Below are 13,651 nucleotides of genomic sequence, written 5' to 3' on the forward strand. Positions count from 1 at the left end.
AGACTGAACCAGACTCTAGGTCCAAATGGTCTGAGATGTCAGAGGATGGTGTTTTAAAATACTGCTAAATACAGCAGTGAGCAGAAGAAAAGATATTCAAGAGGGTTAATGCCTTGTAGAGCTGTATTTAACTGGGCTATGCAGCATCAGACCGCCATTATTACCCACCCTGTAACTACTTGTAGATATAGATAACACAAGTGATTAGAAAAATTACCCTAACAGTTTAATCAGATATTATTCTAATGTAAATAATGTTACGATATGCATGCATTCAACTCACCCAAAATAGGCCCATAGCAAATAAATATAATGTTTTAAAGAACCAAAGGAAAATCTTTAATGATTTGCGATCCGTCCAGCAGTTTGAAGGTCTAGTATGTACTTTTCATTTGGGTCTATCACCAAACCTGGCTCATGCCAGATTGATATGTGTCGCTCTCTGAATTGAGTTCTACACATTTAATCAAAAGTTTACACAAAAGTCATCACCAGGTTACCTGTCACCTGCTGTTACCTGTCACCTGCTGTTACCTGTCACCTGCTGTTACCTGTCACCTGCTGTTACCTGTCACCTGCTTGTCTCTATAATGGAGCTGTAGCCACATTGCTTTGTTGAAGTTGTCTTACTTTTAATGGCGGTTGGCATCCAACTGTGTGCACGGTATTAGGCTGTAGCGTAAAAGAAAGAGAGAATAAGAGAGAAAGAAAGAGGGGGGGAAATGGTGTCGGTAAGTTGTTGTTGTTGTTGTTGTTGTTGTTGTTGTTGTTGTTGTTGTTGTTTTATGGCGGTTGGTATCCAAGCGTTACACAACCGCCAGACTTTATTCTTTAGACTTTATTCTTTTCTACTCTGACAGGCGCAGAAGACAATACGCGTTTACATCTATCTGACGCGCATGTGACGTCACATAGGCGCACTAAACTTTATTGGCACGAGCCTCCAGGGGCCACAGTCCTCATGTCATCCAGCAGATAGCGCACTTGACTAAGATTGGCTCGGAAAGGCTCGGACAGCAAGGTGCACCACAGGTGTTGGGTAAGGCTGAAGAAGAGGGCACTTGGCACATCCAGAGCTTTCACTTACTACATCCTAAACTGTTTGGGCTGAACTTCAGAAAAACAGATTTAGGGTAAATAAAGCCACCATTTTTATTTTTGGTCCGTTACAAATTGGCCTTTGTCACGCATTTTTCCAGACAAGAACCTGGAGTGAGAAAAGCGGACAGTGTGTTTCTTGGTGGCCCTTGTGCTGTAGTGCTCATGTGTGGTGTGGGCAGGGCCCTGAGGCGCGCACACCCCTAGCGCCCGTGAAAGGCACAAATCAGAACAGAGGCCAGCATTTAGTCCGTCTGCATGGAAGGCTCACACCCACTTGTCTGTTCACGTCTTCTCCAACTCAGGGATAACGGAGGATATTTTTAAAGGACCAAAAAGACCACGATTTTTGCAACTTTCAGTCTCGGCTACTTGCGTCGAGCACCGAGAATACTTCCACTCACAACTGTTCCAGCCTGAAAAAGGACGATGCCTCGATCATTCCTTGTGAAGAAGTATTTCGCTAAACAAAAGCCAAACTACAGTGAACTTGAATACCAGAATGGTGAGTGAACTGCTGACTGATTTTATTTAAAGCACGATTATGTAACGGTTAAATGATGTGTTTTTGCTGTGAGTACTGGAGCCTATTGATTGGCGACGAGAAGAAGTGGTATAAGGTTCAAATGTCAGTCTTTAAGGACTTCTCTCTGGTCAAGTAGGGCCCGTTAGATGGACTTTCCCCGTGTGCACCAGCTCACAGCGCACACAAGAGCTCTATTCATGTTACACTCGTGAATACGTGGGAGGAAATGGTCCATAAAAACTTTAAAACAACAAAAAATGATTCTATAGAAATGTATATAAGCATACAGACGTTGTTGTTGTATTTATTCTAAAAATAAATCGTAACCTATTGTGTTGTTGCCCTATATCTAATAATAGCCCTCACTTTTAATTTCAGACATTTCACTGGACAGATATCCTGTTACCGAGTTCTCATCAGGAGCCACTTCTGTTGCCACCTGCTTCAGCGAGGGTCTGGTGTGGGATCTGAGTGTCCTGCCCACCTTGTACCTACCCACACAAACTGAGACCTCGGCCACATCTGGGCCCCTGGACCTCAGCTCACCCTCCAGCTTCAGCAGCGGTGCCAGCAGCAGCGGGGAGGAGGATGAGGGCCGCTCATCGGACCCCCCCAGCCCGGAGCCCGTTCACACATATGCGCCTCGACAGCGGATGAAGTGCACGGGGGTCATGGCACACACCAGTCCCCCAGAAGAAGAGGAGGAGAGGGGGGCACCCGTGACAGCAAACAGACCAGCCTTCCTCTGTAAACACTGTCCAAAGGAGTACACGAGCCTGGGCGCTCTCAAAATGCATATCCGCTCTCACACGCTGCCCTGCGTCTGCACCACCTGTGGAAAGGCCTTCTCTCGGCCGTGGCTCCTCAGGGGACACATCCGGACACATACAGGTAACGACTTCAATCACATGTTCACTATTGTCAATGCTGCCTTTGTCTAACAACCAACTCACCAATATAAATTTTCCTAATAAGTAAATTGAATCTTGCCAGTTACATAAAAAAGTACACAATAAATAATAACGATAATGATAATAATCTGAATCTGAATTAGCACTGCCAAAACTGGAAATGTTGTAGCCACTAAGAGAGAAAACACTAATCTTGTTATTGACTAATTTGATCCTGGTATTGACATCTTGACAGACCCTGCAGCCCATTGGTGGTGTAGCTGCTGACTCATGAGTTGGGAAATGGGTGCTTGCGAGCAGCATGTACGTTTGCTTGAGTGAATGTGTGACTCAGCAGGTTATTTCATCATCAGAGCTGTGGAGAGGGGGAGTCAGATGCCCTCCCTTGACTGAAGACATTATCTAAACTGCCCTGAGATCTCATTGATCAGTCATTGTGTTAGTATTATCAAAGGCAGGTTAGTTAGGCCGGATTGGGACATACTGTTGACAAGATTTAGATGCCTGAAGGCTCCTGGCTATCAGGTATGAGCCCTTAGAACCTGCACCAACTTGTTAGTGTGCTGATCTCATTTGGCTCTGATTGAATCATGCTAATTCACTCACAGCACTGTGACCATGTGCTTCCTCGTTATCTTCACACCACATTGTGTGTGTGGTGCATGTAAGGTGTTAAATGATTGTCTCCTGTGAACTTTTGGAGACACCTCGTCACTGTTTCGAGGACAAGTGACAGTCCCATCTCTTGTAAAGACACATCACGTGACACATGTGTCTCTTTGTTCCAGGCGAGCGGCCCTTCTCCTGCCCCCACTGTAACCGGGCTTTTGCCGACCGCTCCAACCTGAGGGCCCATCTCCAGACTCACGCCGAAGTCAAGAAGTACCAGTGTGGAGTCTGCTCGCGTACATTTAGCCGCATGTCACTGTTGCAAAAGCACAGCTCCTCAGGCTGCTGTTCCGCAATGGCATGAGACTTCACGTTGGACACACACTTTGAGCTTGGGCATGTGTGGACACCATGTATACAGCTCTGTTGAAGTAAAGCATGGATTGGCCTGCTATTTGGGACCTGGAGGAAATCAAGCCTTATTATGGATTTACATTTCACAAGCCATCTAGGCCTACGCGAAACTGAGAAAGGCTGACAATCACTAATATTTTACACTTGTTTTTTGTTGTGCCCATTCCAAAGAGCAAATATGTGTTGTACTCAATGGGGCAAGAAAAGCGCTCAATGGCAAATCAGGATCAGGTCCCAGAGCCAGCTGTGGAGAGGTAGGGCCTGGGTGGAACTAATCTCTCAGCATGTCTCCTACAACACACACACACAATAGCATGAGCACACACAGCTGTCCCTGGTACGGTGCTGTAGATAGACAAGGTGCTAACAGGTGCTTCAGCCTTGACCTTCGGTTAAAAGCAGGTGACATCCACTGCCCTTAAGGAAAACAGTCATCCGTTGTGAATTGCGCCATTAAATCTTTTGTTTCTGCAATGGAACCGTTTTAAGCCACTATTTTGACTACATCCAAAGCCCCTTCTTTAATCTGATGGCTTTTGGAGATAGATGGGAATAGCCATAGTGCCCTTTGTTTTTATTGTTCCAAAGAACGCGACCGGGTGACAAACGCGTGCCATGCACTCAAGGTTACATCAGTGTTAATAATAATAACCAGCCAAAGCCATATTTTGTCAAATCATTTGTGCCTTGAAAAATGATGAAACCAAAATGTGCCTGTCTTTATTTACCTCAGTTATAAAACTGTTGCTTTAAGAGACAGACATTTATTGCAGTATTACTAGGTTTTTGTAAAGTAAATGTAATAAAAAAGGCTGGGACCAAAGATGATGTAAAGTTTACAATATGAAGCCATGGTTTTTCCTGATATTTAATGAAAAACTGAAAATGAATTTTTAACTTTCCTAAATGTTTGTGTTTTATAGTGCAATTTTCCAAATGTGTACATTTTCTACCATGCTTGTGTGTTCACTTGTATTTCTTGTATGTAATACATTTTCATTCAATAAAAGTAATTTATGTTTATTAAGATCTGACCTGGCTTAGTATGAGCTTTACTTTCTGACTACCAAACTCATTTGAATTCACTTTGGTAATAATGGTAGTCTGATTATTAACTGGCCTTGATGCTAGACTGAACTAGTTTATGATAAACAGGATTGTAGGTGGACTTGCAAAGCCTGTGATGGATGTGATCCAATGGGTGCACCTGCCTCAAGTTTGCACCTGTCGCATGAATCTCAGTGTCATTGTGCAAATACTGAGAGCACCAACCGTTAGGACCTCAGATCAACTTCTGTTTTCTTTTGCTAGTCATTCCTACATGCTCTGCTTGCCTCAGCTTACAGGAGTGTTTGAGCTTGCCAGATTGAGGTTTTGGTCAATATTTAAATTTTTTGTTACTTAGAATTTGCCCACATAAAAACCTTTCTCTTGGGGTTTCTCACGGTCTGATGATCTTACTTTGCTTTCTTTAAAGGCCACAGCAATTTCAGTTTTTATAAATCAGCAATATAATGATATAATGTAAAAGCAGTCCTCCATTTTTACTGACTACGTTATGATTGGATTTTCGATCCCAAATGTACTGATATATTGTAGTTATACAGGAACATGTCTAGTTATCGACCAAGTTTATCAAAATATACAAAAATATACTATTTCTGTAATATCCAATGTTGATTTCCATGGATAGTTACATTTGTTCAGTGATATCTCATACATTTTAGTGAACGGTTTTGATATTTTCCACCTTTAGACAAAGCATGATGATCACATATCCTCTGTGATTTGTTGCTTTAGCTTTTGTGCGCTGGTGTCCATTGGGAGGTGTATCACTAGGCTTTTCTAGTGCGAGACAGTGATTCAGGCGAGGCTCACAGTTGTAAGTTCTCATGGCTCCTCCACAGGCTCTGTTTTCAGTCAGAAGATGGGGCCTCTCGACAGTATGTCTGCAGCTCTGCGTGGGCTGAGCCTGGCTAGAACAGAGTGAGGTAAGCTGTTCCACAGCTCAGCACAGTTCCTTATTTCCCCCTGAGTCAGGAAAATGTGCGAGAAACCACACACTACAAGCAGAGATCTCCAGCATCTGACCAGTGTTAACGCGGAGCTGAGGCCACAGCCCTTGACTGTGGTTCCTTTTGACCATTGCATTTCATGCCCTTTACCCGGGATGCAGTGGGATGAAAAGACTAATGAAAACTCGGCTGTTAGAGGTTAACTCCGGACTTTTTTGATGATGTCAGCCAAAAGCATTTCCTGATGTCAGGCCGTAAAGATAATTGCAACATGAACCCTAAATAAACCTGATATTTGGGGCTGTTTTGGCATGGCACATTTTCTGATTTAAGTCTTCCACAACCTTTGGCCACAAGGGCATTTTTGGCCACTACTAAATTTGAATGGCTGCTATATCAGAAGGTTCACTGCTTTCTACTTTTATAGGAATGAAAACATAACATGCGTCTTTCTTGTTCCTTGGGGAAAAAGGAGCGCTGAATGTGAAATCTGAGAACGTTTTCCTGCTGTGCTCCAAGTGCAAGAGCACTCACTATAATTTACCAAAAGTGGCTGCTATTTATGCCATAAAGCATGTGTTTAACATTCCTGCAGACCAGTATGTTTGTGTATTGCTCTCCCTCTCTCTCTCTCTCTCTCTCTCTCTCTCTCTCTCTCTCCCTGGCTATGTTCTATTTAAGTGGAAACTGTCCCCACACAGCAGCGGGCAGGGCCTTCTTCACAAGAAGATGATCTCTCCCTCAGCGACGAGGCCGACAGGAAGTGGGAGTTTACATTGGCCTACTTTACCCCAAAAGAACTGAGAACTCCACTCCATTTGGCCTGCCACCATCTTCCCATCCCCCCCTCAGCTGTCCCACAACTGGCTCCTCACAGCAAAGGACATTTTCACCGGGTGGAGCAGGGTGGCCACAGGAAGACTGTCCTTCAGTGGGACAGCAGTGAGAGCTCAAGGCTTGGGAGACAGGAAAAAGCTGTCAGCGTCTCATAAACACCGCTCATTCTGCACTCATGACACACAACCCTCAGACGATGAGCACTTTCACACATGAACTCTAGCCACCACGGGATGAAAAGAGGTTTTACTCAATTGGCAGGTTCACACACATCATACATCATGGCCTGGTAAACATCATAATTTGAATCTAATAATTATCCCTCTTTATTCAATTATTGAGTTGCCTGGGAATCAGGTAGTTCAGTAAACACCACACTCTTCAGGTTAATCTTTGTGTGTGAGAGTGAACAAAGACTTTAATAGAAACTGTGCAATGTAAGTGTAAATGTAATTAGGGATGTTATACATCTACTTTGAATATGGAAAAATATTTTTTCTCTGTGGGTCTTATTTTGGCAGTACTAACTGTAAAACATGTATTTATTTATTTTTTTTAAAAGGTTGTGAGCTTATAATATAAGTTATTAAAAACATCTGACGTGTATCTAGTTTTTTCTATAGCAAAATAGATGTTCAGGTGGTCGTGTGGAGATGTGCAGTTCATTGAACACAAGCGCATTACAACCATGCTCTGTTCCCCTATCAACAAACTGCATATCTAATGTGAATAATGGATCCAACACATGACCTACAACACAGTGCAATGTGTAACTGTGGTTTGAGAATGAATACAAAACAAAGCACTTTTGTTTTTGTTCTTATATTTTGTCTCTTATTCTTTATTTGTCCAACAGTCTTCAGAGCCATGACCTCCTTGAGACAGTAAACAGCTTCTCTGTGCACTTGTGACTATCACCTGAAAGTCACTGTTTCCTCACGGTCACTTGACAGCAAACTGATTATCTGCATAGGATTCCAAATACAGCGTGACCTTATGGCCGTGTTACTTGGGAATTAGGCTTTGGTGTGTAAAATATAACTCCACTGGTATGGGTGTTCAAAGACAACATGTGAGGGAATGGAAACAGGGTGCTTTGTACTTAAGAATAGAAGCATCGCTCTGGAGTCTAGACCACCCTCTCCCCTCCCCAAGCCCCTTTTTGATCCTCATACACCTACTCCCTTAGCGTCCTCTGCCAAAATTAGCACCTCCTAATATCTGTCCCCTCACATCAGAACAACATTTGTCAGTAATTTTTTCGAACAGCAAATTGATCTAAGCTAAGATGTAACCGTCAGAATGCAGAGATAATTTTTAAAGGCATAAAGTGCAAATGGAAAAACAATAACACCGCGAGTATGTCTGATGATAAATTTGATCAGGCTGTGTGGAGTTGCCCTGTGGCTGGATGGGAGACGTGGTTGGGCGAGTTTGGGGGGTGGGGGGCATATTAAAGAGTAATGAATCACACACACAGTCACAGGGTCGCCGCTTATGAATGTGCTCTCTGTTGGTTTTCCTGGAGCCTGGAGTTTACTAACTGATGACGCAGGCTGGACTTGATCAGAGACATGTGTTGCTGTGGACTCAATAGCAGCGAGAAAAACGAGCGCATGGGTGAAAAATAGGAAAAGAGAAAAGAAGGAGAAGCAGGATGGCGCCTACAGACTGTCCTCCTGTGTCTCCTATTGAGCAAGGAAAACCCTGCCTCGTCGCCCTTGACAGGAAACTGTACATTCTCAGAGCATATTGACCCAGCTAACGATCACTAATGCAGCGTTCTGATGTGGCAATTCACTGTGGGCCAACGACTTCTGAAGTAAAAGGTCAAACTAGCATTTTTAATTGAGGATTGTTTCAATTATTGCATTATTGGCTTTTGTAGGTTTAAAGCCAATGCACCTTGATGCATTATTTCCCAGTCTGTGTCGTAGTGGTGATACGGTATTTCTAAAAATCCTTTCTACATAAACATTTAAATTTGATACCTGGACATATGGGTGAACGGCGACTGGACAATTTTAAGATACTACTCCGCCTGAAAGTTGCAGAAATAGGCAAAAGTGAAAGAAGTAGATAAAAGGGTATATATTTTGATGAATTTCTTAGCTAAATTGCCAATTAGTTATGGGCAATTGATAAGCACAGTGTTCATCAGATGTGTTGAGTGGGAAATATCACCTGCTTGCCACATTGAAGTGCACCTGAGCATATTTTCCCAGACAAGGTGCAACAGGACGTTAAGCTATTGCCGCAGGGCTTAAAATAAGATTATGAAAGAAAGTAATGCAGATTTGTAGACACCTGTCAGGGCATGTCACGGTGTAACAGTGTGTAAACAGCATCAGGAGGTGTACTATGGGAAAGAGATTCAGTTTCCTCAAGTTTTGGGGCTTGTGATATCTTAAAGTGAAGACGGTTGCAATTATAAGCAATGTCCTGGCAAGCCAGGTCATGCCATGATATAAACCAGAATTATACTGACAGGAATTGATCACTGAGTCACAATGGCGTCTATTGTTTGTCCTTTCCCATGAACAACCCAACAGCTTGATTGCTCAGCAGCGTGAGCAGCCATGTTGGTAGTTGGATGGGTTAAAGACTGAGGTGTCAAGTAGTTGCCATTTGTTCCAGGGCTGAGATCAAAGAGGGTTAGGGCTCACCCCGGGAACAGATGCACTGCTTCATAACACTTCGAGGGAAAGTAAACTGCCACTAAAGTCATGTACACACTTGCACATGCGGCAGCTGTCATATTCTCATCAATCACCAAGTGTGCTGTCACTGTGTCTACCATACGCATCTCTCTGCGTAAACATAGGTGCAAACTCTGAGATACGTGCAGTCTTCTTCTGTGTGGGAGGCCTTTCCAACAGCTGGCTCTCATGGAAAACACCCCTCGCTCCCACAGGCCTATCCTGTCACTGTGACGCACTGCCTGGATCTCAAAAGGAGATGTAGACCTGAAGGAGTCGATGCAATGGTGCTCCAGCATTTTAAAGATGTGCAACTCAGCTCTCAAACAATAGGCGCACACACACAGGCTGAGAAACAAGCCAAGCTCAGTGCACTCACGCAGCCATATGCACATAACCAGGCACATGCTGAAGCCATTATCCTGTTGCTTGTTAAGTCATTACTCTATTCCTTGTTATTTTCTCAAGCAAGAGAAAGCAATCTATCCACAAAGACCTGCTCAGAGATTTGCCACCCGAATGAGCCTTGGGATATTGGACGTTACCCTGAAATTTGAGGAATGTGGTGAGTCTGAAACCTAAGGAAAAGTAAAAACATATAATTTGGAACAGAGAGGCTAATTTCTAGGAACCTTAAAGTTGTTGCTGTTGCCAGGACTGTATGGGATGTCCACAGGGAGCTTGTATCATGGACATTACTGATGACACTGCAGAATAGCTCCAGTCCTCCAATAAGACGAGGAGGAACTGACATAGTCCGAGAGCTTTGACATATTCACGGTGGATCTTGGACATCTGGTTTACATTTCCCTTCTCTCCCAAGACAGTGTGTGCTGGCAGCGGGGCCTTTCAATGAGCTGGTCTTTTCTACTTCCTGTTTAGCATAGTGTGTGCAAAGTGCAGTGCAGATGCTCATTACATAGACAATTATAATCGTAGAGTGCTTTTATGGAAACATTCTGCCCTCCAAAAATATGATCTTCCCCACCCCCAAACGTCACACCACATGGTTTATATACAGGAATGCCGCAGCCATTTCACATACATACATACATCTTTTTCATTCCACTCCACTCTGAGGCGACCTACAAGCCAGCACACTCTCACCACTCCGCTAATGAGTGCCACATGCCCCCCAGCTCTGGACACTCGCACCTCGGATCAAAGCCCTGGAAGAGCAAGGGACAGCACCCCCACTCCTGTCTCCTCACCCCCCACCCATCGCCACTTTGACACCTAGACGACGCGTTCCCAGGAGCCAAATGGGGACGCACCTGTCTATATTTTTGTCTGATGTTTGAAGTTGATAGTGTAATTTTTCAAGCAGAGGGAAACAGGCTACAATATTTAGCTATAATCTGGTGCAGAACATCTCTTTTTTATGAGCGTAATGTCTCTGCACATTGTAGGGTTGTAATCGACTAAAGAAATTCTTGGTAGTCTAAAGACATTATCTGTGCATCGATTAATTGACTAAAAGAGGCATGACATAGCTGACAAACGCTCTTTAATCTATTATTATGCAACTCTATCATTCGAACATGTATCTGTACCAAAAGTGCACTGACACGTTCCTATGTTTGTGAATTCTGTTCATTGACAATGGCAATAAACCCTTTCTGATTCTGATTCTGACAAAACCATGGGATTACACTTCCAAATCTCAGAATAACTCACTACATGCAATCTCCTTTCTGCTGTCGACTAATAAACATTTTGTCTGACACCATCAGCCAATTAACTGACTAAATGACTAAACGACTACAGCAATAGTACATTGTCCCTTCAAATAAAGAAAACTGAACTAAACTAAGTGAGGGCATAAAAAGCAGATGCCATATTTCATAGAGGGAGTCAAAACAGATTTACAAAGGAAATGGAATTACAGCAAAAGGGATTGCCAAAGTCTGGATCAACACTCAAAACTTTCAACCAGAGGCTTTCTATTGCTTTTCAAAAAATCTTCACCCCTCTGCAGCTGAAATATTGCCGGAGTACTTTCCATACTCTGCAGCTCATGGGCGGGTAGACAGGAGTAGGAGGGGGCTAGCCAGGGCAAAGGCAGGAAATCCCAGTGCAGCATGAACTATTTTCCTCCATAGTTTGAGCAGAACAGCTCTTTGTACCAGCCCCCCCACCCTCCTCACCCCTCTTTGTGTCAGGCCCTAGTGTCTAAACAGCTTCTCATGACCGCCGCACCAGCCTGGCACTGCACTAGAACCTCTGCCGCCACGGTCCAAGCGTTTGTCACACAATATCGTGGGGTGATTCATGGCCTTGCACTCTTGTGGGCTGTTAGTCGGTGGAGTCAGGGGGCTGTGCAGTGAGCGGATCAAACGATTAGGGTTCCCCTCCATCGCAGTCCAGAATCCCACTGCGGTTATAGCTCCGAGACAGACAGGCACCTCACTTTTACACAGAGCCCCCAAATGCCAAAAACAAAAACTCCAAAGTGCACGGAGAGTATGAGCCAAGACATCGAGAAGGCAATCAGAGCAATTTGTTTTATACTCACAGTCACTTGATGCACAGGCTCTTCATGTGACTCTAATAGAGAGATAGTTCTGCACAGCAATCTCAATTCTGTCTTGCTTAATGGTGACACACATTCCATTATATTAAGATTGAGTCGTGGGAGGAATAGTGAAAGCCGACTTGTTGCACTAATATGTGAGTCTATACTAACACACACAGTTTTAGTGCTGATCTTGGGAAGTGATCGTCTCATGATTGACTTGGATATGTTCGACACACTAGTCAGAGCCCATGCGAAGCCTCCAAGGCTGCGGACCAGGCAAGTGTAGCGTGGCTGGGAGTAGGAAAGGCACCTTGCAACAGCTGGTCTGAATTATTGGTGGGGTCGGGGGGTGCCGGGCTGGGAAGGTGGAGGGGAGACATGGAGACTCCTGGCGCCAGGATCAGGCCAGCAGGTCAGGGAGGATGACGATTACCAAAATACTAGCAGGCAGCCGTGGCCCAACGAAGAGAGGGGGAGTTCCTGGCTCCCAACATCCAGCGACAGGATGGGCAGGAGAGCGGACCACTGTAGAGGAGTGTGTGCAAGTGAGAGAGGGACGCTCCTACTTCCACTTCCTATGAGATAGCCCCTTCCTGTCATTGAGAAGCATAAAGAAAAAGCATTGGTTTTTAGGGCGAAAGGACCTATTGTATGAGGAACACAGCCAGTCGAGTGGAACAGGGTTAATGAGCCTCCAAATGCGCTGGACTATTACTGTGGTCAAGTGTAAACGCTGCTCTGTTGCTCTGAAGCCAGCTGCATGCAAGGTGCACTCCAGTGAGTAGCCTCTTTGTGAAAGCTCTCAAACCAGGCTCAACAGTGTGGAATCATGGGGAAAGGCAGTGAAATGGGGCCCTCTGCTGATTACAAATGGTCTCACTACTCACTTTGCCGTTGTTTACTGTTTTAAATATATGATGTGTAGCACAATCATTCAAATGTGAAATTATTACATATTCTAAATGTATTTATTTTTTATTGAGGTGTCCGTCAAGTTTAACAGATTTGACCACTATGAAAAACATGAAACTAATCAAATCAACAGGGCATAGACATATCAATAGAGAAAATGTCTCATTGTCTTATCACACCCAAACGGCCCCTTATTACATGTAACAAATCAAAGCTTTGTTACATGAAAATGACAAGAATAGACACTAAATTGAACTTGTCGGTGTAATTACAACCTGGTGGCAGTAGAGGGTAGTGTTGGGTATAATGTTGGAACAGTCCTTAAGGGTTCAAGTTTCATATAGTATCAGAATCAGAATCAGAAAAGGTTTATTGCCATTGTCAATGTTCAGAATTCACAAACATAGGAACATAAAACAATGAACAATGATTAAACAACCTATATAAGTCAAAAAGAAAAACAATTCAAATCTGCTAAAGGATAAGAATAAAATAGACTATAAGGTAAAAAAGAAAAATAGGCTTACTATGTACACAAATTTACAGAGAGTGAAAAATGCAGTGGGTGATTAGATTATGGTTAAAGTGACAGTGTTTAGTATAAAAAGTTAACTGATATCAATTGGGCCATGTGTAATGTCGGGACAGAAACTGGTCATAGTGTTAGTGTAATTTTCCTAAAATCAATTTTGATACTAAGGTAAAGGCTCAATACTAATTTCGATACCACACAATTTAATCTAAAATATCATGTGATCTTTTACTGTTCTGTTCTGATAATTTCCCCATGTGGGACAATAAAGGAATATCTTATCTTATCTTATCTGATATAGATCCAAACCACATACAACTATTCAGGAAAGGTCAAAATTGTCCTGATAACTTGATAACTTGATACAGTATATAGTATATACATTTTTGAACAATCCAAACTGGTTCTGACACTGAAAACATTACGTTATGGCACCAGTCACAGGTAAATTCTAGTATGATTTCTCTCTGTGATGGTGACTCCATTCTTGACCGGTTCGATGACCACAGATTGGTGACACGCTGAGGAATTGTGTGCTGAATGCAATGTGGGACAAAATGGGGACTGCAACGTTGACGTA

General features: G+C 43.4%; 2 protein-coding genes across 2 annotated transcripts in view; both read left to right on the forward strand.

Moving 5' to 3' along the window:
• Positions 1 to 13,651, forward strand: part of mafbb (v-maf avian musculoaponeurotic fibrosarcoma oncogene homolog Bb) — a 185,404-nt gene that overhangs the window by 95,744 nt on the left and 76,009 nt on the right. The window lies entirely within an intron of this gene.
• On the forward strand, positions 1,323 to 4,587 carry snai1a (snail family zinc finger 1a). The gene is made up of 3 exons (XM_072451963.1): positions 1,323 to 1,603; positions 2,003 to 2,515; positions 3,324 to 4,587. The coding sequence occupies exons 1-3, from the start codon at positions 1,528 to 1,530 to the stop codon at positions 3,506 to 3,508; spliced, it is 774 nt and encodes a 257-aa protein (XP_072308064.1). The 5' UTR covers positions 1,323 to 1,527; the 3' UTR covers positions 3,509 to 4,587.

Source organism: Eucyclogobius newberryi, unplaced genomic scaffold (genome assembly GCF_026437365.1).
Source record: "Eucyclogobius newberryi isolate DKJ021-1_F unplaced genomic scaffold, fEucNew1.0.hap1 SCAF_19, whole genome shotgun sequence".
NCBI classification, from domain to species: Eukaryota; Metazoa; Chordata; class Actinopteri; order Gobiiformes; family Gobiidae; genus Eucyclogobius; species Eucyclogobius newberryi.

Coding starts and splice junctions, on each gene's coding strand:
- snai1a (XM_072451963.1), top strand. CDS start 1,528: ATGCCTCGATCATTCCTTGTGAAGAAGTATTTCGCTAAACAAAAGCCA. Junction 1,604..2,002: donor TGAACTTGAATACCAGAATG/GTGAGTGAACTG, acceptor TTTTAATTTCAG/ACATTTCACTGGACAGATAT. Junction 2,516..3,323: donor ACACATCCGGACACATACAG/GTAACGACTTCA, acceptor TCTTTGTTCCAG/GCGAGCGGCCCTTCTCCTGC.